Here is a 24611-nt window from a genome sequence, read left to right as displayed (position 1 = left end):
CTGTGTTCAGGCCAAGAGTCTGGATTTTTCCTGAAGAAGAAGGAATTAAGGGGAAAGTGGCTTTCCGGTTTTTCACTTCTTTATAACAACTATCATCTCAAAAAAGCATCGTGTTAGAAAAACAAGGGTAGTATTGCACAAGTTTGCTTTTCACAGAGCTTCTTGAAATAATCATGGGGTTTATCCTCACAGCACAGCCAAGGACAAAACTACTACTTGTTACTACGTAACAGTTGGGAACACCAAAGTACAAAAAGGTCAAATAAGTTCTGTGAGCCCAAGGACCAGGAAATGGTATTATATGGATTAGGATACAGAATTCCCAAATATCATAAAGCTTTATGAGATAGGGACCATTAGCATCCCATTTTACAGGTGGGGCAACTGAGGCAGAGAGAAGTTAATTAACAAACTTGCCCAGAGTCACTAAGCTAATAAATGGCAGATCCACATTACAAACTGGCCTGATCCAAACCCCGAGCTCCCTTTGGCCCCCGAGATGGTCACACAGCGCTCCGCGTCTCCACAAATCCAGGTGTGTTCTGTCAACATGAGCCTCGGTGACTGGTCTGCACAAACGGTTGAAGAGGCCAAATAACAAACAACTCTGAGCCATCAACAAACAATGCAGGAGAACCGCAAAACTGCTCAAAAAGCAGCACTTCAGAGTCAGCCACAGGAAGACCTCCTCCTTTCAGTCTGGACAACATTCCAAATTTATTAAGAGGGGATTGTTTTTTGTTAGGGGAAATATTTTTCAAGGGTGAGGGGTTGTTTGTAAGAGATTACAGAGATTAAGAAGCGATGGCCAAAGAAGAGGATCTTGTGATAAACAAGGGAAAACTGCTTCCCTTGACTTACGATATTCAGGAAAGCTGGTAGTAATTCGCTTCCAGAATATCTGGCCTAAGTTTCCAAAGTCACAGTGAAATCGTAGAGGGCAAATATTTTCCCGAAACAACAACGTAGCAACTACCATACCTGTTGGAGATCCCCTCCCAGCAAAGGCGGGCTTGGAATGTCTGTGACGAGCGGAGAAGAGGGAAGACTTCGGCAAAAACTGTGCATTGGAGGCTGAGACCCTCACGTCAGGGACACACTTGGGGGGTGTGCAAACTGGACCCACGAAGACCCTAAGTTCTTCCCACAGCCAAGCACCCTCCGCAACCCCCACTTCCTGCGAAAGTGCTAACAGGCCTTCTGAGAATGTTCCATTACCACCCATCTGTCACTTTTTAACAAACCTGATTGGCAAGCGCTTGTAACAACTGACATCTGTTCTCGCTTATTGAAATGCAGATTTATGGTAATTGCTCCAAACAATAAGATACAGAATTACCTAAGGTGAACATTAAATTAAATTTTCATGCTCTTCTCCTTATAAATAATTTTTTTTTTAATCTTAAATTTCAAGTAGGCATAATGTGCATCTGTTTGGTACATAATTTCTTCGTTTGGAGAAGGGTTTTCTTTTCCCGAGTAATGAGTGAAAAGTTGAAGCCCTGTATGCCCCCAATTTTTTTTTTTTTTTTTTTAGCCCTCTTGATCTCGGCACACTGTCGGATTTCCTAAAACTTATTTAAATGTTTTGCATTTCTCGTCACCCAGATTGTTACCCCTGGTTTGACGGGTGCCCATCCGAGCAGCGTGCTTTGTGAGGTTAAATGGGGGTGGTTTTTCTTCTCAGAGAAGAGCTATTTGCCAAAGCAGACCAGCATCACACACCCACACAACCCCCACGCCTCCCGTCCGGTGCCCTTTCAGGATCCTCGTGTGGGAGGAGCCGCGATGAGATGGGCTGGGGGGTGGAAAACCAGAGGCGCTGTGAAAGGAACTGAGGAGGAGGACAGGACAGGCTGTGCTCACAACAGAAACAGACGGAGAAACAACCAGAAATGTGAATTCAAAGTCAGCAGAAGCAGACGCCCCCTTTTAGACAGCCTGGGGGGCCCAGGATGGGCCGGACCCTGGTGGGTAACTCTGCCCGTCCAGGGGCTGAGTCTGCAGCAGCTGGAGGTCTGGAGAGACGGTGCTGCTGGGAACCCGGAAAGTCTGGTGCAGATGAGGAGGTAGAGGATGAAGCTCGGGGTGTGTCCGCACGAAGCTTCCGAGCTGCTTTCCCAGCGTGGGACAGACGCCTTTCCCAGCAGCAGCGTGGCCCCCAAGCCCCTTCCCTAAACGGGAGGGGAGGCGAGGGGACATCGGGGGCGGGAAGAGCCAAAACACCCGTCACCGAGGACGTGCGCTGCTGTCGGTGAAGAGTCCAGAGATTCTGCCCCGCGAAAGCTGCCCAAGCTCTCACGGAACCCCAGACGTACCCCGTGATGTGCCGACGTTAGCAGTGCTCAGAAGGTCCGGGGTGGTGCAGGGGTGTCCCCCCGGGAGGGTTTCTTTCTTGGGGGATGGACTAGAGAATGGGAGGCCTCGGGCCTCCACCTGGCCGGACAGAAGGACACCGTGCAGGGAACAGGTGCCTCTGGGGCCCCATGGCGCAGCGAGGCCCGCGGGCGGTGGTCAGGAGCACCTGCCGAGCCCCACGTGCGTGCTGCCCCCAGTTTCCTAGCTCCAGCCTTGGCACGGGGCCTGCCCTGCTGCCAGCCACCAGCTCACATGTTCTTGCAGAATCTCTGGTTGGTCTTGTTTTCTTTCCTTGGCTTGACTGTGTATACATCTTGGTCCTGAGAGGGAGAAAGAGCCATCTTCTTTCATCCTTTTTCTGCATTCTCTGCGCCATCACTCCTGAGCTCTGATCTCTTCTCGATTCCTCTTGTCGCCACCACCAACCCCAGGCCTCTCGTTCGATGGTTTTCTACCAGGACTCACATCCATCACTTTTAGGCTATCTAGAGGCATTGGAAGTCCTCCAGCTTCTTAGGACCTGCTACCAAAAAAGTGCATGCATCATACACATGCTTTTTCATAAAACTTCAGGGAGCTCAAAGAACCCCCCCCCCCCCATATCTCATCAGGGGAGCTCCAGTGAGGAGCCCCTGAGTTAAGTGACAAGCAGGAGGGAAGCCGCCACGTGACCCGCTCAGGGTTCAGAAGAGGGTGCGGCCCACCGTTCCCCGAGGATGCGTGGGCTGAGGTCTGTAATGTCTGGATTCTGAGCATGGAGGGGAGAGGAAATGAGAGTAGGAAACTGAAGGGTTGATTGAGTTCGAGACAAGATCTAGTGCCTGGTTAGCTGGTTTCTTAGCTGCTGACGCAGATCACAGGTTCATTTCCAGGCCCTCTGGGGCTCAGGTGCCTGGAAGCCAAGCAGGGGCACCATTGTACACACGTCCTTGGACCCTGGGCTCCTGCTAACCAGGACCCACGCACACGCATGCCGGGCGGCGTCCCTCACCCACAGCTGTTCTCTGCTGAGATTCCATCAGGAGGAGCAGGGCCATGATGGGCAAGTGTTCGGAGCCAGTGGACATTTACATCTGATGTCCCGGCCCCTTTCCTGTGAAGCCCTGTGTTTGTCACCCCTTCCCTCCTCTCACTGCCTCCCCACCCCCGCCCCCACTTCCCAGGTGGGAACCAGGAGGGACAGAGGCACAGGCGTGGGGAGGCTCGGGGGGCAGGGAGGGACCGAGAACCAGCCTCCTGTCCCCAGGGCTCTGACCCCCCACGTTCTCTGTGGCACGTAGGACAGCAAGAGTGCCAACATCATGTGGGTTTGTTACAGATACTAACTGAGCGTGATTAGTGTGTCCGGCACATGCTTTGTCTTTGGTACCATTATCCTCATTACTGGGGGGTAATACTGTTGTGATTATTATCCAGCTGATAAGAGTCCGCTCTGCCCTGGGAGTTATTCTTTAGCTTCAAGTGTACGAAGCATTTACTCTCTTTACCCTCGAGGTCCGTTCAGTTTTACACCTACTTCACAGCCAAGAAATGCAAGAGGCAGACAGTTCATGTGCTCAAGGCCAGGGAGGCTGGCAGAGGGGAGGCCGAGCCCGATTGGAGCCCAGATGTCCTGGAGGCGGAGCCCGTGCTGCCTCCAGTGAACGGGGTCCTTGTCACTGTTGTCACCAGCAGGGAGAGCTGTGCCTTCCAGGCCCGAGGAACACAGGACAGGTTGAAGGGAGGAATGTCGGGGTCAGGGCTGGGAACAGGACTGCACCCAGAAAAGTGAGGAGGAGAGGAGGGGGGCCTCCCAGAGCCAGCAAGGAGGACCACGAAGGGACAGGCTAGGAGGACGGCCCGGCCTCCTCGGCTCCCCGCCGCCCGGCACTTCCCTGTCCTCTTCTCATCCCTGTCAAACCAAAGATGCCAGAGGGAGGGGATGTGGGAACGTATGTATATGTACAGCTGATTCACTTGGTTATAAAGCAGAAACTAACACACCACTGCACAGCAATTATACTCCAATAAAGATGCTAAAAAAAAACAAACAAACACCAAAGACGCATGAGAATGGGCTTCTGGATCCAGGCCTGTTTCCAGAAACGGACCGGATTCCCCCCAGGCCCTGGCTCCCCTCCGCGCTGATCTCCAGCGGCCGCCCCGGGGCGGGGAATGTCGTTTTCCCCACTCAGTTCTGGGGGCGGGGCCCCGGGTCTGGCCTGGCGTGGCCACGTGGTAACTGTCGGCTGGCCGGGTGGCGCCTGCGGGCCCTCCTGCTGCTGCTTCTCTCCATCTAACACTCCCCCCCCTCCCGCGCCCCCCATTCCTTCAGATGCTGGGGTCACCACGGCCTCTCCTTCCCAGCTTCATCTCTGCTTCCTTTGGTCTGTATTCTCCCCCTCAGTGCAGTGCGGTGGTTGGACAGAGTTGGCCCTGCCCAGTGTGGCGCCCCAGAGCCTGGCCTTGGCAGTGGAGGCGGGGAGGGGCTGAGCGGGGCAGCGCCTCAGGTGAGGGGTGGAAGGGGACACACAGGGAGAGGACGGTGGGACAGAGAGCCCGAGCGTGGTCGGCGGGACTCCGGGACAGCGCTGAGTGTCGGTGGATGAGATGAGGAAAGCTCACGGTCCTAATAAATATTTGTAGAATGAATTGATTAACGGTTGAGGGAAACAGTCAACATTTGAAGCTGTTGTAGATACTAAAGAACTATGAACAGAGAAAAACCTCGTTTGGGTCTGTAGACAGCGCTCTTTATAGCAGCGCGGGAACATTTCATGCTGTTTGTTGCCCTGTTCATTCATCTTCCATGATCCACCCATCACCTACTATGAGTGAATGTAGCCGTGTGTGTGTGTGTGTGTGTGTGTGTGTGTGTGTGAGTGAATGTAGCCGTGTGTGTATGTGTGAGTGAATGTAGCCGTGTGTGTGTGTGCATGTGAGTGAATGTAGCCGTGTGTGTGTGCATGTGAGTGAATGTAGCCGTGTGTGTGTGTGTGTGAGTGAATGTAGCCGTGTGTGTGTGCATGTGAGTGAATGTAGCCGTGTGTGTGTGTGTGAGTGAATGTAGCCGTGTGGTGTGTGTGCATGTGAGTGAATGTAGCCGTGTGTGTGTGTGTGAGTGAATGTAGCCGTGTGGTGTGTGTGCATGTGAGTGAATGTAGCCGTGTGTGTGTGTGTGAGTGAATGTAGCCATGTGTGAGTGTGTATGTGAGTGAATGTAGCCATGTGTGTGTGAGTGAATGTAGCCGTGTGTGTGTGTGAGTGAATGTAGCCGTGTGTGTGTGTGTGAGTGTAGCCATGTGTGTGTGTGTGTGTGTGAGTGAATGTAGCTGTGTGTGTATGTGTGAGTGAATGTAGCCGTGTGTGTGTGTATGTGAATGAATGTAGCCGTGTGTGTGTGTGTGTGAGTGTAGCCGTGTGTGTGTGTGTGAGTGAATGTAGCTGTGTGTGTGTGAGTGAATGTAGCCGTGTGTGTGTATGTGAATGAATGTAGCCGTGTGTGTGTGTGAGTGAATGTAGCCGTGTGTGTGTGTGCATGTGAGTGAATGTAGCCGTGTGTGTGTGTGTGTGCATGTGAGTGAATGTAGCCGTGTGTGTGTGTGTGTGCATGTGAGTGAATGTAGCCATGTGTGTGCGTGTGTGTGTGTGTGCGCGCGCGCGCGTGTGTGTGTGTGTCTGGACTTGGAAGCGAATAAGGCATCTTGGTCCTCAGGGAACTTAGCATCTAGTCGTGAAGGTCAGCAATCCGTGCAAACGATGTGAAAGCAGGAGGGGGTGACCGCAGCAAGGGTTCGGAACAGCGATGGGGGAGTTCACAGATGACACGCAGGAAGTGCGCGTGAGACACAGACTGTCAGTCACCCTCCCAGGGCTCGTGCCTCAGCCTCGGGAGGGTCTGTGAGGCTCTGACCCCGGTGAGCCGGCTGAGCCCCTTCCCGCCCCAGAATCGGGCCGTGGCTCCGCCAGGCAGGTCAGAGCAGGTGCCCTGGGGGACCCTCCGGCCCAGGCCCAGGAGGGTGCTCGGCTGATCGTTAACGTTGCCAGACGCGCAGACGTCAACGTCGGTGCTGAACCCTCCTCTCGTCTGCACAGCCGTCTGTTGGTGGCGGTGTCTGGTCGGCTGCGTCACGTCCTTAGCACGTTCGAGGGGCCGTGGCAGCCTGGCAGGTCCGTGCTGGTGCACCTCACACACACACACACACCCCCAGCAGCATCGCCCCAAGCACGGCCCCTGCTCACGCCAGCATGAGTGCGTCAGGGGCTTGCAGGAGCCGCCCCCTGGGTAGGGGCGGGAGGGGGAGTGTCCGATGGGGTCTGCACTCAAGCCCTGTTCCCCCAGCTCCGTTTTCCTCAAGCAAACCGGAAAAATAGGCCCTGGGCTGTTTCCACTCCCAGGGTCTCATCAGAACCACCGTGTCTGACCCCTGATCTGAGGGGAGGAGAGAGCTTTGTTCCCAGTGTCCCCTGCTCGGTGGAGCGGGGTCACGTCCACAGGATGCCCCCAGTGCTTTGTCCTGCTTCTCAGCATCTCCAGGAGCTCTGTGGGTTTGAGAAACAGGTGCTGGCTTTTACCGTAAGCCACAGGACTGGGTGCCTCCTGGAAGAAGGTAGAGTATCATTTTGAGCAAAATGAGAACCCATTTTGCAGCATGGACTTGGGGAACTCTTTTCTGAGTAGAAATAAGTCCTGACTGAAGCAGCCAGGACAGAGGAGCAGGGTAAGTGAGCCTGGCAGCCGGGCTCCGAGCCAGGCTGAGACAGGGCTCCACATGGTGGCCGGGGGCTTCGCAGGTGTGTTGCTAGAACGTTCTCTTGCCCCTCCATCCACCCCCCCATCCCCACCCAGCACTGTTGTCAGACCACTGTCTCCGGTTATAAAGCAGGTTATATTTGCTCAGTAGCCATGTATTGAGTACCCGGATTTGAGACATAAGAAGAAGGTAAAATTAAGCTGATGACTTAACTCCAATATCTTTCTGTATAAAATTCCTCTGTTTGAGGAGAGGACCATTGTTTCCTGCTTCTTGAATGTACGTGGGGGTAAAGTGAATCATGGAAAAAGACTTTGTGCAGAGAACCTTTGGATTGAGAAGCAGAAGGAGGGGGAGAAAAGAGACTAAAAGTGTACACAGCACAGACTCCAGACCCGAGCCCCCCAGGGCCCGGCCAGCACCCCCATGACGGATCAGCCCCAGACCTCTCAGCAGAGTTTCCTTTCTCTCTGCTATTCATTTCTTAATTTTCATTAGTCCTCGATTCATTCTAGCTAAAAAGTAGTTCCTCTTTCAGATACAAATACGTTTAAAATGCAAACACAAATATTTTACAAATAAAAATATTATGGCATTGCCACTTCTTTTCATTCTTTTATTCAGCAAATATTATTTGAGTTCCTGCCATGGACGCGATTTCAAGTTCACATTCAAAATAAACCTGGAGAGAGAAGTTCAGGGTCAATGATAATAGTAACAGCAACAGTAGTTGCTGACATTTATTGGGGGCTTACATCGTGCCAGTTACTATGCTGGGTAATTTTCATTCATCGAGTTATTTAATCTGCACAACCACCATGTGAGGGAAGGTACAGTAACTGTTACCACTGACTCAGGAAGCAAGAAACAGAGAGGTTAAGAAATTTGTGCAGAGTCACACAGCTGATAGAGCCAGGAAGCTGAATCAGTGCAGCTTCAGAGCAACAAAACATCATTTCTTCTGTAATACCTCGTACGTGCACCTGTCGAGTTTAGGGATGGAGAGTTTCCCCTGAAACTCCAGCTGTCCAAGCCCGGATCTCACAGTTTCTTGACAGCCACGAGGTGGAAGGCCCTGCGCAGCCTGGGAGGAGGCGTTTGGGAAGAGGGTGCTGGGTTGGCACAGGCTGCGTGGTGACACACGAGTCCCCAGGGCAGCTGGGGCGAGTGTGCCATCCCGGAGCTCTCTGCCCATGTCCCCTGCCCTCTCTTTCTGGAAACGGGCGAAGTGGGCCTATTGCTGACGTTGCCTCTCTCTTCCCCACCCCCGCAGGCATGAATGCTTTACAGTTACAGAACCTGGCAACGCTGGCGGCGGCTGCAGCCGCAGCCCAGACCTCAGCCACTACCACCAATGCAAATCCTCTCTCCACCACGAGCAGCGCCCTGGGAGCCCTCACCAGTCCCGGTAAGGGGTCATCCTGCCTCTGGGAGACAGGATGCGGGGGTCAATGCCAAGTGCAGGGTGGACGCGTCCAGACGGAGCCGGGCACCAGGCTTAATTACCTGTTTAATTTCCTTTTTTGTTTGCCTGTTTTTAATTTATTTTTTTGTTGTTGAAGTATAGTTAATTTACAGTGTTAATTTCTGCTGCACAGCAAAATGACTCAGTTATACACATGTATACATTCTTTTTTATATTCTTTTCCATTATGGTTTATCCCAGGCTATTGAATGTAGTTCCCTGTGCTGTACAGTAGGACCTTGTTGTTTATCCATTCTGTATACAATAGTTTGCACCTGCTAATCCCAAACTCCCAATCCATTCCTCCCCAGCTCCCCCGTTGGCAACCACAAGTCTGTTCTCTATGTCTGTGAGTCTGTTTCACAGATAGGTTCATTTGTGTCATATTTTAGATTCTACATATATAGGTGATATCATGTGGTATTTGTCTTTCTCTCTCTGACTTACTTCACTTAGCATGATCATCTCTAGGTCCGTCCATGTTGCTGCAAATGGCATTATTTTGTTCTTTTTTATGGCTGAGTAATGTTCACCACCTCTTCTTTATCCCTTCCTCTGTCGATGGGCATTTAGGTTGTTGCCATGTCTTGGCTATTGTAAATAGTGCTGCTGTGAACATAGGGGTGCGTATATCTTTTAAAGAAACAAAAGTTTGAGCGTGTGTGTTTTTATCCTCCAAGGATAAAATGAGAAAAAAAGTTTTGCGAGGGAGTCCACCCTGGTATTGATTCTCGCACATTCATTTTGTTTGAAAAATGTGCTGTCGCTTCAGTCCTCGCGAGGTTTCCCCATGATGAGGAGCTCAGTCTCTCAGGAATGCTCTTTTCTCCTGTTTTTTTTGGTTGTGTTTTTGGTTTTGGTTTAGCAATCTAAGAATTCTCTGTTAAATCTCAAAATCCGGAATCATCTTCGTCATGATACTTCACACCAGCTCCATCCTTTACATTTGATTTTCAACACCGTGGCCTAGAGGGGACCATCTTTGTTGTTCCTTTGTGGTCCCATTCTGGGCCGTGTCATTTAAAGTGTTTTTTTTTTCTTTTTCCCCCCCCTTAGAAATTCTGTTGCCTTATTCAAAGGCAGCCGTTTTCTTTTGCATAGGAGCCAGACCTAATGTGGTTGCTTAGACACCGGGATTTGTTTTTTAAGAAGCGTTTTGCTGGCTTGCCTTCCTCTCTGTGTTTTCTGGGCCTTGATGGATGATCTCACCTTCTCCTCTGGTACGTGGAGGAGTTGGCCTGAACAACTTCCAAGCCCCCTTCTAACTGGAATCCCCAGGGCCCTCTGTCGGCTGCTCCCAAAAGATGAGCTAACTGTCCAACACACTTTTATGTCATGGTGTGGACATTTCTTTCAGAAAAATGGAGAAGGAAAGCTACAGCACCTGGCAGACCAGCTTTGTTAAGGCTTCCAACTTCAGGGAGCAGTGAAGCTGCCACAGCCCTTGATTTGTTTACAAAACATTGTGTTTCTAACACATTTTCTTCTGAGTACAGTTTTGAGGGAGAAACCTAAGAGATGTTTAGGAGAGGCTGGAAGTTGTATCCTCCACCTCATCTCAAAGCAACAGCACATGGGACGTTGCCTTCATTCTTGAAATGTCTTCAAAAACGTACCATGACTACATGTGGGCCTCATTTCATGCAACAGATAATATTCCTGAGACATCAGCTGTGTCGTTTTTTTCAAGAGATTAAGTTATAACTCTAATGCAAAACATAAACTGGTTATTTAAATCCTTTTTAAGACATACACATTTTTGACATGGTATATTCCCGCTTATGAAAATAATAGTGATTTTTTTCCTTAAAAACAAATTAAATATTTGACCTCGCTAATGTATCTGTTTTAGAAATCAGCTTGAAAAGTGTTTTTTAAGTGAGAATTATCGTCTCCCTGTGAGAACTATGAAAAGATTACATTAAACCAGCACAGACTCCGTACACCTGAAACTAACACAACATTGTAAATCAACTCTACTCCAATAAAAATTGAAAAACATCACAGAGCATTGTACATGGATTTTATACATTTATACATGGATCTTTAGTCAGCAGCTGGTATTTTTAACTATATTTTGTTTGGAGTGAAACAACTAAACATCCCTCAAAATCTGAATGCTTTTTTAATTGTTCATATGAAAAGGAAGAAGATAGGCTTTTTTTTTTTTTTAAAGAGAAAGCAATATTAACTTTATTTTGGCAAAAGTAAATGACTGTAATGTTTCCAACCTTGGCTTTCAGCCTTGACTCCCTTGTATTTAGAGTAACCAGCAGAAACTCACCACATAGTTGGTAACAAGGTGGAGAAAAAAGAAAACTCTTTTTTCTATGAAGACTCTTTTCCTTATATGGGAAGGAGCCAGAGTCCACCGTTTGGCCCGTCAGCCCTTAAAGAGTTTACTATTGTAGTTACACTGAAATTATTCTGCTGTTCCAGAAGTGACCATTCTCGTGATGGACATTTTGGTTAAGGGTATGTGGCCTGTTGTTTGCTTGGGCAAGGTTCATTCGACTTTACGAAAATATATTATTCCGTTGTGATGTCTGGGCAGGAATGTGCCCAGGACATTCCAGAGAATCAGAATTGATACTCGAACGTTTTGTTCTCCGTTAAGAAGGCTCGTCGGTTTAAGAAGCCAAGTGCAAAAGTGTCTGTCAGCTGATCGGTGTCGATACTGTAATTGACGGCTAGTGCTTTTGAGCGTCTGTATAGCCTTAGGCGCTGGCCTGGGTGCTGGGGACACAGCAGTGAATGAATATATACACTCCCCGCCCCCGGGAGTCTCCCCGGCTGTTAGGGGAGCTCGGACAATGAGAAGTCGTGTGTGCCACTTGTGTGCCAGGCAAGCGCTGTGAACAGAGAGACCGGGCAGGATAAGATGGAGAGAGTGGAAGGGGTTGAAGAAGGCTTTCCCCCTCTGGAAAGGTGGCGTTTGAGCAGAAACCTGAGGAAAGTGAAGGAAGCACGTGGATAGTCCAGAGAAAGGGTGTCCAGGCAGAGGACAGAGCAAGTACAGGCTGTGGGGCAGGAGGAGGCCTGGCACGATCACAGGCTCACGTGGAAGGCGTGGTGCTGAGCAGGGGCGGAGGGAGAGGTGAGAGGTGAAGGGTGAGGGGTAAGAGAGAAGGTCCGTGTACATGGATCCGTTCCATCCAGTATGGTCAGGAGCACAAATACATAGTGACCTTCTTAAAATGCAGGGCACTCAAAACAGCCTAAGAAGATAGCCAGAATATTTAAGGAACTTGAAACATATTTGACCATTTTCAGCTTTTTCCTGAGACCTGAATGAAAGGGAAAATGTGTCCTGAGATGCATTTTCTTTCTTCCCACCTCAGCCAAGCGTCCTTCCCTCTGCTCTTAACGTGGTGTCTGGCCCTTCTGGAAATTCTGCCAACGGAGGTGTCAGGGAGAGTGGTTTTTCTCTTCTCTGTTGAGGAATGCTTTGCATAAGAGCTGAAAGTATTTGATTAGAATCCTGAAGTGTAGCAGCAGAAACGATTTAAATCTACGTTTCAATTATTTTTCTTAAGTGTAACTAAAAAAAATCTGGCGTTTAAGTGCAAGTAAATTATTTGTCTAATTTCCATCAGGGACTCTTTCAAAGTCACAGGAAAGGTGGTTAGTAAGAATTCATGACTCTCCACTTCATCAGAGCAATTTCCCAGGAAATAAAAGGGATGGAAAGCTGGTCCCAAGGCCAATGTGATTTTTAATTTTTTAAATAATGAAAAACAGGGCTTCCAGTTGAACCGTGAACCAGTCCATTCAAACTGTAAAGTGAATCAACGCTTCAGCCCACCCTCCTGCACAGGCCTTGTTTTTACCCTGTTTTTAAAGATGTCTCTTACGCTTCAGGCAAATCCATCTAGAAAGTAAAGGGACAACTCAGTCCTCAAAACTATTTATTTTTTTAATAATTGTAAATTTATCATTTCAATTTTGCACACCCAGGAACAAGCTCCCTACAGCATTATTATAAATGATTTTAAACAGTCTATGCTTTAAGACATAAAAGATTAAGCATTAATTAAAAAAAAAAAAAATCCCCTTCGGCAATAAATAGGTTTCTTTGTCTCCTGACCTTGAAATAAACATTAAAATCGTCTCAATTGCCCATGGTTAGAATAAGTGTTTCTTGCAATTATCAGATGGTAGGGAATAAAGTTAGAAATTAAATCATGAAAAAATAAAAACCAGGTAAATGCATATTATGCCTTTAATGAGTTTCTCTGAGGTCTTTTGAAGCCTAATTTAATCGTATTTCTTGTCTTTTATTTTGATATGATAATTTTTCCTTTGTTTACTTCTAGTCTCCTATTTAGTTAATTAATTCTTGGATCATTTCTCCTTACCCAATTTTCAACCTGTTTTTGAGGCATGAGTCTCGATATTGGTATAAAGAGGCAAATTGTCTGTGAGGCATGTGGCTAGGTCTTAAAGAAAGATAATAATATCTGTCTTCTCCCCAGCTTGTAGATTTGTTGCCTTTGCCTGGTAATTCTGAGAACTTAGGCAGGAGGGTTATCATTACCACACGCGAACATTTCTCTGGCATTTTCTGTCTGAAACATGATGTTGCATTCATGTACCACATTATTCCACTGACCTTCTTCTATTTTCTTTTTTTTTTTATAAAAGGATGTTTTAAAATTCTCCAAATGCTTCTGTAAGTGCACTCAGTCAAGTGAACACTTCAGGATAATAATTTCTGTCGGCAGTGGAAGGCATTTTAAAATGGTAGGGAGCATTTTTCCGTTCCTACCATTGGCTTATCGCATAGTTTTCACTCTGAAGTCTAGGCAGTATTTTTTCCCATCTTCAAGACGCGGCCCGCCTCCTTGCAGGCTGTGAAGCTTCCTTGTGGACTCTTTGAGGGGAACAGAGACCGGGGGTGTTTCCATGGGATTCAGACCTTTCCCGGGCTCCTCACATTAAGGAGGGCCAGCAAGTGGTCCCCTCCAGTGTCACCCACCGCTGTCACCAGGCTGGCTGAGTGGTGGGGACCCGGACGTTATCCCCCGAGTCATCCCAGAGCCCTTCAGTGTTACAAGAGGCTTTTGTCCCCCCGCTAAGTGTCTCTGCACGCGTGTCACACGAGAACTCGCATCGTGGGAAGAGATGGATTCACAGGCAGACTTAGCCCACATTCTGGAGTTTTCTGCTTGGCAGGGCAAGTCCATGAAAATGAGCTGGGCCTGCACTGCCCCGTCCAAGCCGTCACACGCGGGGGCAGTAGTTACAGGGTGGAGTCTGATGGGGCCCGGAGAGAGGCACAGACAGACAGAGGGCGCTGGGAGAGGCCATCTCCCCAGGCTGCCGGGTGATGCCACGACCTCGGGGAGTCTGAAGCCAACCTTCTTCCAGAAACCTGTTCCCGCCGCCTCCCATCCCCGTGAGACACCCTCCCCCTCTCACTGACCCAGGCTCAGCCGGTGAAGTGACCTTTGCAGCCAGCCTCTGGTTCACTGTCATCTCATCAGTCACCGTGTCCAGTCGGTTCGCTCTCTGAAACGTCTTTTTTCCCCTCCCACTGACCTGACGCCCCCTGGGTGAAGCTCCCTTTGTCCCATCAGCGCCGCCACCAGCTCCATCTTGCACACTGTTAACAAAGCCAACAGCTCGGTTCAGACACTTTCCACGCAGTTCACTGTAGTTTCAACTAGAGCAGGACAGACTCTTTAGCATGGCCTTCAGGGAGCTCCCTGACCTGCCTCCATCCTTTCTCCCCAGAACTGCCGCGGCCCCCCAGCCCCCAGCAGCCTACCCTCCAGCAAAATCGGGATTCTGCCTCCTCCCAAACACACTGTCGGCCTTCTTGCCTTTGTTAAACCTACTGGCTGCTCTGCCTTGAATATCTTCTCTCCCATTTCCTCCTGTGAAAACCTCCTACATCACTCCTTTATTACAGTGTCAATGGTTGGGAAGATTCATGAGTAGGTATAAAATTGGTGTTTTTAATGCACATTATGAAAAGTATAGTTTGTACTGCTTTCCATAGATTAAGCAGCAGTAAAAAAAAAAATGTTTTCTAGTAATTAATAAAACTTGCTTTTAGTAGTCTCATACTTATCTCTTAAGAATCAGTGCAAATGTCATCTCCACCATGAAGCCTTCTGGAAACAATTAATTGCTTCCACAATGTATTTCTAATATAAATACGTACCTCATTCTACACCTGGGTCACACGCAGGCTCCTTGGTAAGGAGCTGTATTAGAAGCTCCCTGAGGGCGGATTGGAGGGAAAGAGGAACCGCTGAGCAGGAAAGCAATGGTCCATCAATGCCTCACGTCTGCCCTCCTGTACTGTCAAAATACGTTCTTCTTACTTCTTCTAAAACACTTATTTCCTTTGCGGGCTGGTTGTTTGGGCACTTGTCTCTCACCTTCTAGATAGTAAGTCCTGCAAAGTAGGAACAGTTTCTTTACTCGTAACCCCTCTTGCATTTGGAACAGTATGTTATGCACAGTGTCATGCATACTTGAAGTGTTACTTCAGTTGAACAGCAAGTAGAAGTGCTGGAAGAGAAAGGTTTGAAAGCCTCGTGTTCTGTCTAGCTCAGCACACGTGTCCCTAAGAAGGACCCTGAGTCTGTCGTGGTGACGTGTGGCAGGGTCCGTGCCCCCGCCTTACCACCAAGACTTGACTCTTGAGTAAATCCCAACATAGCCGCACCTGCCAGGTGGATGTTCAGGTCTGACAGGTTTCTGAAGAATGAATCAATACTAATGCACATTAGAACAAGGTCATAGAAAGCAGGGATTTTATTCCAATAATTTTACGAAGATTGGCTTTCAAAACATTCTGATGTCGTGATACAGAATAAGTAAGAGTCTCCGGTCAGATAAAGGGATTTCATTTGAAAAGAACCATCTACTCTGATGTGGGCTTTTGAAAGACCATCCTCAGACGCGCTCTTAATTCCGTGTGCTTCGCTAAGCGCCCTCAGGTGGGCCTCCACAGGGTCCGTGAAGCAGGGTTCCATTTAACTTCGGGGGTATTTTTTTCCCATGCTGCTCTTCAGCATGTTATTAATTCAGGGATCCATTATTCATTTGAAAATCACCTGGGTCTCTTACCTACCCACATTTCCCCTTAGGCCTATCTTTTCTCATTGCTTATTATCAAGCAAGTGAATCTCAAGCAGTCAAGTTTTCCCCTTCGTTAGCTATACTTTAAAGTGTCGTAATCAAGCAGAAACAAGTTGGTCTTTAAGATCAGCTATTTACTTGTGGGGTTGAATCCGTCAAACAGCCTTACATCCTCATTGCTGCAGAAAGAGAATGGACATTCCATTTTTTGCTTGTTTTTTGTAGGTTTCACCCTTTTGTACTTTTTTTTTCTAGAAGGTTTCCACATGTTAACTTGTTCTTGACATTATGGGGCTCGCTTTATTTTCATCATTGCTAATGGGATTGAACATTATGTAAAATGTTCCATAAATACAGTGTCACTAGAGTGACTATAATTTCCTGATATATTTTTTTCATTCAGTCAAGAAATATGTATTCAGCATCTGCTATGTACCTGGAACGATTCCAGGCATTTGAAACACATCAGTGGACAAAGCTGACCAAACCCCTGCCCTCACGTCATTTATATTTTAGCATTAGCTTTTTAAAAGACATATTGACTAAATTCCCACTGTGGTAAAAGGATTTGGTTATCAGTCTTTAAATATAAACTATAGCTTCTATACCCTTTAAAAAAAAAAACTTTTCATGACCAACTTTTTTGTATACCTTATGCTAAAATTTTGTGAATTAGACCAAGGTGGGGAAAGGAGAGATCTTTCTCTACTTTCTCCCTCTTCTGTAAACTGTACCATTTTTCTATACACTTAATGCAACAAAGAGCTCTGAGAATAGTATTCACCATTAGATTAGATTTGGTAAGTGGCAAAACCAGAAAAAAGAGAAAAGTGTCCTTGGCACTTCTGCTCCATGGCTTCTCAACAGAGGCATTTCATGAAAAGCAAATATTTCAAAAGTCCTTAGGCATTTAAAACATAATCATTGGGAGTGGTCCATCTTTCCAGTAAATGCTTCTTTATTTGGCATTGATCATTGTGCTTCTAGGGTTTAAAAACAAAAAAACATGCAAAACCTCCCAACTGGAGTTTTGACGGCCCCTGCATGTGCTGGGCGTTTTGTTGTGGAATTACCTCTAAATTTCCCTTACCATCAGGGAAATGAGAAGAATCTGTTGGTCCAAATAGCAGAACCGCAGCTCATTGTCTCATTCATTAGTTTCCCGAGCTGCCAGAGGCATCTCAGCACCTGCCGTCAGAACAGCTTCGCGCGGTGGCCATGCTGCCCTGTGCAGTCGATGAGATGCCCCTGCCCTGGCGCGGTCTCTTAATCGTCCTGAGCTAATTTAAAGCTTACTAAAGCTGCCCCGCCGAGTGGGTGACGATACCGTATGGTCCTCCCCTTTGCCGCAGAGCTTGGATTTCTGCAAGCTTGGCCCCGGGGGTGGACACATCCCGTCCTTCATTCGTAGGGCTGTCACTCACTCAGGGCTTTGGTCCTGCTTTGTTCGGGGTGCACTTTTTCAATATTTTTAGATAGGGGCTCTCATTCTCCGCGTGTTTGCTTCAGTGGCTCTGGAGGCTGTGCTGTGTCCGTGCTTCAGTGTAAACGTTGCCCTGCACAGTCTCCTGCATCGTGTGCAGGTCCACGTCATGGCCCCTTGTGAGGTGTGTGTGAGCTCAGAGGTGTGTCTTCTCTATAACGCAGCCACTCAGTGAGACTACCCCGCCCCCCAAATTATCTGTGTTGCTGTCTGATATAACCATGTTATCATTGCTGGCACTAGTAAAAGCATGTATCGAGCGCTTAATTGTGTTTTATAGTAGATGGAAAAAGCAACAAAACTTGACTCTAGTCACAACTTCCCAGAGGCTTATGATCTAAGGTCCATGCTTTAAGACTTAAAAGCAGCAAAATGTAAATGCTTCATTCGTATGTGGCTTAACCCCTTAAACTGGATGCAGTGGCCACATGCAAAAAAATAAGCAAAATGCCCCACCCTGGACTCTTCTGGTTGAAGAGCAGGAATCAGATAAGGCACAAGGTGTCAGTGACAGCAGAGATTCTGTCTTGAGGAAATGAGGGTAACTTTTAACAGGAGAGTTGGCATTGGAGCCAAAATCATAAGACGAATAGGATTTTGGGAGGTAGAAATGGGAGATTTATCAGATGTGTCAAGCTTGAGAAAACACAGAAAAAGCATTCAGTCAGCAAATGGAAATGCATCTCACTGTTCACCAGCAGGAGATGGATGGGAAATAGGAACCAGGGAGGGAGGGCCCTGAAAGCCGCGGCTGAGAAGCTAGAACTTCCTCTCGCAGGCAGTGAAGAGCCATGGAAGGACTTGGAGCGCAAGAGTGTCAGTGACGGCACTTGGGTACCGATTGGATGTGGGCGAGACAAAGGGAAGGAGTTGAAGACGGGAGTGTATTGAGCTTGGGGACCAGTAGGACAGTGCTTTCATTAGTAGAGAGAGGGCAGTCGGGAGCAGGAAAAGTTTATAGTGGAAGATGGTTTGGTTTTATACACGTTGGGCTGAGGCACATGTGAACTGGCCTTTCATTTAAATACATCCCCAAAGCAGATGGGTTACCTGATACTTGATCTTGCCCTGGGTCAGCTGCAGAGGCGGGGAGGTGGGCAGATGTCAGCCAGGTGGGGCCTGGGTGGGATCATTGAGCTAGAATCACCAAACACAGCAGAGCAGGGGCCTGGGGGGTGAAGCCTGGGCTGACGACTGTGTTTGGGGGACAGTCGGGAGGAGGCAGGTGGTGGGAAGGGAGCTCCGGGGAAGCCTGGTATCCAGGGAACCAAGCAGGAAGGAGGTGAATGTGAGCACAGAGAAGAGGCATTTGAGTTTCGCCACTGGGCAGGTGGTTCCCCGCCAAGTGGCCAATCACTGCAGCGGTGGCGTGATGTCATGGTTCCGGAGGCCATGAGAGGAGGGGGGATGTGAGCCTGGAGGCGGGAATTATGTATTGATATATGACACTTTCATGAAATGTAGTGGTTTCTTTTACAAAGTCTAGCAGGGTCAATAGGAGGAAAAATTTTAAGATGGAGAAACGTAAACATGCTTCTAGGTTCAGGAGGAGGCAGAACAGGGAAGGAAAGGAAGAGGCCAGCGAGAGGTGAAAACTGACGGACTGAAGGGGGCGGAGGTTGGAGGGATGGAATCAAACCCTCTTCTAAGCCCCTTGTCTGGCGCCTGGAGCAGCGTGTGTGAGAATCTGTCCCGCGTGTCCCCAGCCCCAGGGCAGCAGCTCCCATGCCTGCCTTCCCAGCTGCCCCAGGATTAGGTTATACACTAATGTACGGGACAGGGCACAAAGCCGTAAAAACGTTCAGTAAGTGGATGGTGTAGCCTTAAAAGAGGGAATGCCTTTGCTGCTGAGACATGAACAGGAGGAGGTCAGGACTGGGAGGCTGTACAGGATTTGAGACAGGAAGGTATTCACGTCATGCGTAAGTCAAGAATTTAAGTGTCTAGGGCTAGAAACCGAAAAAAGTTCATGCCCGGGGCAGAGGTTTAAAAACCAGTTAATCTAAAGAATGTGATAGAGGAATTACAGTTTCATTTTCTTTCTAGAGTGTGTGGACATCTTGACCAGGAGCTGAAGGACTGATTTAGAGCAAATCATTTCATCTTTCTTTGGTTAGTTTTCTCCGTTGTGAAATGGAATTGTCCACTTTTACCCTTATTGAACTATTGAGGGAATATGTATATGTAATACATGCTATTGCTAAAAAGACATTAAAGTATCATCTGGGGGAGATGATTATTTGGGAGTGACACTAAATTCTGCTACTCTGGACAGTAAGAAACTAGGTTAAAACTGGAATAAGATCCAGTGATATTTTTTCTCTGAACCTTTGCCTTCAGAAAACAAATATCTCCCCACCCTTCCTAAAAATATTAGAATATAAATGCAGGGAGTAGACCCTTTCCTTACTTCTTTCTGCTTTGGGGCTTAGCTGAAGAAGATGGCAGTGAACTTCAAACTTGACTTGATGTTATAGAACCAACACACCTGCTTATCAAAGACAAAATGCTCTATTGGATTAAATAAAGCACGATAACCATAGTCGGACCCGTTTCCTTGTAGCTGTCACCACTGAGAGTGAAGCCCTCAGAGAGTGGTTTGTTTTATTTCAGGCAGTATACTGAGTGTGTGCTCTGTGGTCGGTCATTTGCAAAGGAAACCACCCAAGTAGCTGAAGTGCAGCTCATTAGCATCTCGGACCTTGAACTCTGCCAGGTGACCTCTTGCCAACCTTGGGGTCCTGTTATCGAAAGGAAGGTCTGCCCCCTTTTCAGGACAGACCAGGATCCAGCAGGTCTTCATTAACCTCCCAGTGACATGCACTTGCTTTCCACAGAGATCCGTGTTCCTCACTTTTTCTCTCCAGAGTCCAGAGCTTGGTCAAATCATCCCATTTCATAATCACAAGGAATCTTCGAGATCATCCATCCAGGTGCCTCACTCATGATGCAGATGAGGAAACAGAAGCCTGCGAGGTTAAGTGATTTGCCCAAGGGGCCACAGGTTGTTAGCCGCAGCTGAGGGGGCCACCACTTCTGCCACCCCAGGAAATGTTCAAAAGCAGGAGCTCCTGGGGACCTGGAATTGTATTTCTGAGTTTCTTCATCCTTATAAGGAAATCACCATGATTTTTCAATTTGTGTCCATGAGCATCTTTTTTTTTTTTTTTTAATTTTTATTTATTTATTTTATTTATGGCTGTGTTGGGTCTTCGTTTCTGTGCGAGGGCTTTCTCTGGTTGCGGCAAGCGGGGGCCACTCTTCATCGCGGTGCGCGGGCCTCTCACTCTCGCGGTCTCTCTTGTTGCGGAGCACAGGCTCCAGACGCGCAGGCTCAGTAGTTGTGGCTCACGGGCCCAGTTGCTCCGTGGCATGTGGGATCTTCCCAGACCAGGGCTCGAACCCGTGTCCCCTGCATCGGCAGGCAGATTCTCAACCACTGCGCCACCAGGGAAGCCCCTATGAGCATCTATTTTTAAAAAAAAAAGCAAATATCAGGGCCCAGCCATGGGGAGGCGTGTACTTTTACTTTGGTAATTCATAAGCAAAATATCATTAGAAGGGGAAACAGGTCCAATTTTCCCTTTCCTTTGCTCCATTCTTGTTTGATCCATATAGGCTGAGTTGATATCAGTATAAACTGACTGTTTCAAGCTCATGGCCCCAAATTACACCTTCATTCTTGTGTCCCTCTTCATGGGACAGGGGAGGGTACTGAAAATAGGCAAGGTGCAGAGGTACCTAGGTTGTTGACAACTAATGAAGTAGATTCTTTCTTAGAAACATCACTCAGTGACGGCTCCAGCGAGCACTTGTTAAGTGACAATTAAAGTGAAGAAAAGAGTGGGACTGCAGTAGACGTGAAGAGGTTGATGCTGCCCACGTCCGTTTCCATACCACTTTCTCGCCTCCAGAAACATTTACTGTCATAGACTAGTGCTCAGAAAGGACTCAGAGTCCCAACAAGGGGCTTTCTTCCTCTGGTCCTTCAGACTCAGAGTGTTCCTCTGGCCCATCTGAGAACCAATAATGACTTGTCTGGCCCAGCGTTACACACACCAAGTTGTTGACCGGTCTCCTGGTGAGTTGGAAGTAGGTTAGTGAAGGAAGAAAGTGATGCAGGTGTCTATGGGGTCACGGACGTGCCCGTACAGACCGTCAGGTAGTGAGATCGGAACACCTTGGAAGCTTTCAATGCCATTTTCCAACCCAAACAGCCACCTCCTGCCCTGTCATCCCTCCTCTCCTCACCCCACTCCGCCCCCCAAAAAAACCTTTCAGGGAATAAATTTAAAATAAGACGTGTGGTATTGTGGGATAATTAGACCCCTTAGAAGAGGAGACACTGTTGCTTGGCGAGTCCCCACGGCTGCCTGTGTCACCGCTTCATGACTCTGCCCCCTTTCCGAACATCCAAGCTTGTGTGACACAGAGCGGTGACCGCGGGCTTCGCCGTCCTGAGTGTGTTTGGTCGATGCAGGCAGTTTTCTCTGTTTGCAGTTATTTTATTGATTTCCTAAACTACAAAACCACTGTGCTTACACCGTCTCATTCGTCTGTGGAAAGCGTTTTGTGGATGCACTAAAGGCAGATTCTTGGCGTCCTCTATTAATGTCGTCTCGTTGTAGCTTTTTAAAAATCTTGCAGTCCAGGAAAAGTGGGGAGGGGGTTAACAGGAGGAAATTGAGGCACTGGGTTCCTAGAAAGCGTGGTCCTTTCAGAGGCAGACATATCCGAGACAGGCCCTGCCAGTGCACCAATAAAAGAACGGAGGGAAAGATCACCTTCGCGTAGGGAGGGTGACAGAGGCGTGGTCCGTATCAGAGGTTGATGGCCCCCAATGACCACTTTTCTACTTTTCTCGGTGGATCTGGAATCCGGAAAAGGAGGAAGAGCCGGGACTTCCCTGGTGGTCCAGCAGTTAGGACTCTGCGCCTCCACTGCAGGGGGCGCGGGTTCAATCCCTGGTCTGGGAGCTAAGATCCCGCAAGGCACGCGGCCACACAACAAAGGGGGAAGAGCCACGTTCCCTACAATCAGCAGTCAGCCTCCCCCCAAACTGCTGACCAGCCCACCTCGTGCAAAGAATGAGAAGGAAGCCGGGATTTCCTCCATGTCCCTGATCACAGTTCGAGGAGAGGGAGGACGAGGTCTCTGCCTCTGCAGGGGCCAGGCCAGCGTGGAGCCTCGGGGACCTCAGAGGGGCCTCTGGTTCCTTCTGTGGCAGCCACGCCAGAGGAACGAAGGGCATCTCTGCTGCTGTGCCGGTGACGAGGCAGCAGCTGGCTTGGCCAGTTCTGTCTGTGATGGCATCCCCACCCTTCCTCCGGTGTTCAAGGAACAGTTAATGAGAGCCCCTCACCCCGCCCCGGGCTCACCTGGCCGTGGGGGGCCCTCTGGGCGGCCACAGCGTCGGCAGGTGGACGCCCTCCCTCCAGCTCACGGAGGCCCGTGCGGGGCCTCGTCCTGGGAGCGGCCGGACACAGAGTCCAGTGCACCTGCCGCGGCCACAGTGGACTTTCCACCCCTTCCTTCACTCAGCACGTCCCTGTGTGGCGCCTACGATGTGTCAGTCCCTCTCGTAGGTTCTAGGAAATAAGACAAGTGAACTCCTGCCCTGTAATACACTCACCTCCAGGCGGGACTTCTTTATGTGCAAGATAGAACCAGAACTTTTCACTCTTCCATAGTTTTTTACCCCTGGTTCCTACCTCCCAGCATCTGTTCCCCTGTCTTATCACAAACCCAACCTCACCTCCTCTTAGCCTCTCACCTCCTCACACCCCACACTAAATTCTGCACCCAGCCTGGAGGGGACCTGGCGATGCTACACGCACACACCCCTGAGACCAGTGGGTCCGAATCTTTAACGAGCAGGAGACGCACCGAGAGGGTGTGTTAATCCACAGCCCTGAGCCTCACCACCGGCAGGTCCCAGGGAACGTCCAGGGGACTGCGGTGCAGGAGACCCTGGGCTACACCTCCTTCCCATCCAGCGTGTGTGGTTCCTGCGCCGTCTCAGGGCATCGTGGTCCCCGCCTCCAGAGACAGATGGTTCTGACGCGGTGGCCGGCGGAGCAGCCCGGCAGCCCTGGGCCGCAGGTCGGAGGGAGTGTCCCCCGCGCAAGGCTGGCCTTTCTCTTGGCGATCATTTCCCCCACGATCCGGCCATTTGGGGTTTGAGTTGCGTGCCTCTCCTGCTCAGAAGAGAAGGTGGGAGCCTGTGATGTCTTGAGCTCGATGGGGCCTGTGTTTGTGTGGATCCCTTTGGCCTGCAGCCTCCAAGCAGCCCTGGGCTCTCAGGCCCTTCAGTGATGCTGTGGGCGAAGGGGCCGGCCCCGTCGCTGAGGGTCGAGTCCTGCCTTCTCGGAGTCCTCGTTTGCCCCGCCGGGAGATGCTGCCAGTGTGTGTTCAGTCCTAGTGGAGAAAGTAAGAGCTTCTCAGACCTTGGTTTATTGGACTCGGAGGCCACCCAGCCTAGCCGCGGGGTCTGCCGAAACCCCCGATCCGTGACCATGCGGCAGCCTCTGCTTTCCTGTTCCCACAAACAGGGGGAAGCTGGGCCCACCGTGCAAGCCAGTTCTTCCTCACCCTGACTCTGCCCCTCTCGGCCGCCACCCACTGGTCCCCGCTGGGGTCTCTGGAGCTACAACGACTCTCTCTCTGTGTCAAGACCTCAGACTGTTTCTTCCCTTAGCCTTCTCCTCTCTAGGCTAAGTTTTACCTTTCTGTCACCTGTTTGTCTCTCAGCTTGGCTTTCAGGCCAGCTCACCCTCGTCCAGACCCTCTCAAAGCTGTACCCCCAGATGTAGTCTCCTGAGGACCAGCCTGATGATGAAGGCTGGAGGACCGGTCATTGGCCACGCATTCGCCTCCCCAGGGGAGAAGATGTCGAATGTTCAAGTGTTGCAAATTGATGTGAAAAGAATGTAATCCCCCCTTGTGAGAACAAGATCCTCCTAGAGGCCACTGACTCCCCTTGGCTCCCGGCCCCTTCTCCCATCTTCAGAGCTGCTGTGTCTTCGTGCTGCTGTCTCTCTGGTTCTCTTTCCAGCCCCCGATAAGAACCCTTGTGCTTACATGGGGCCCACGCAGATAATCCAGGAAAATCTCCCCATCTCAAGGTCAGCCAAATCACAATTTTTAATTCCTCTGGGTCATGTAACCTGACATGTTCACAGGTTCCTGAGATTAGGACATGGACCTCTTTAGGGGGACAGTAAATTCTGCCTACCTTAGAGAACAAGAGTAGTGATTCTTACCTCCCTCTCTAAACATTGCCCTGGAGGCCTAAATAAACTTAGTTTACCTACCCAGTCATGCAGAAGTTAGAACAAAAAGAGAACAGAGAGCAAGAAGGCCTTTCTCAGGCACCCGTTGGTGTCTCGTATTTCAATTCAGAGGCCCCGACTCTGGCCCGGAGGACAGCAGGGCCCCCCGAGTCTGTGCAGTCAGGTGAGTCACCCTTGTCCCCAGA

At 49.2% G+C, this 24611-nt stretch overlaps 1 protein-coding gene across 6 annotated transcripts in view; it reads left to right on the top strand.

Moving 5' to 3' along the window:
• CELF2 (CUGBP Elav-like family member 2) overlaps positions 1-24611 on the top strand; it is a 528392-nt gene that overhangs the window by 473683 nt on the left and 30098 nt on the right. For all 6 annotated transcript variants that reach the window (XM_059912093.1, XM_059912095.1, XM_059912097.1 and 3 more), the window contains one exon: positions 8365-8499. In XM_059912093.1, the coding sequence (XP_059768076.1) occupies positions 8365-8499 (135 nt within the window). The remainder of the gene's footprint in view (positions 1-8364; positions 8500-24611) is intronic.

The sequence above is a fragment of the Balaenoptera ricei genome, chromosome 2, assembly GCF_028023285.1.
Source record: "Balaenoptera ricei isolate mBalRic1 chromosome 2, mBalRic1.hap2, whole genome shotgun sequence".
Classification (NCBI taxonomy): domain Eukaryota; kingdom Metazoa; phylum Chordata; class Mammalia; order Artiodactyla; family Balaenopteridae; genus Balaenoptera; species Balaenoptera ricei.
This window is presented reverse-complemented; position numbering and strand designations above follow the sequence as displayed.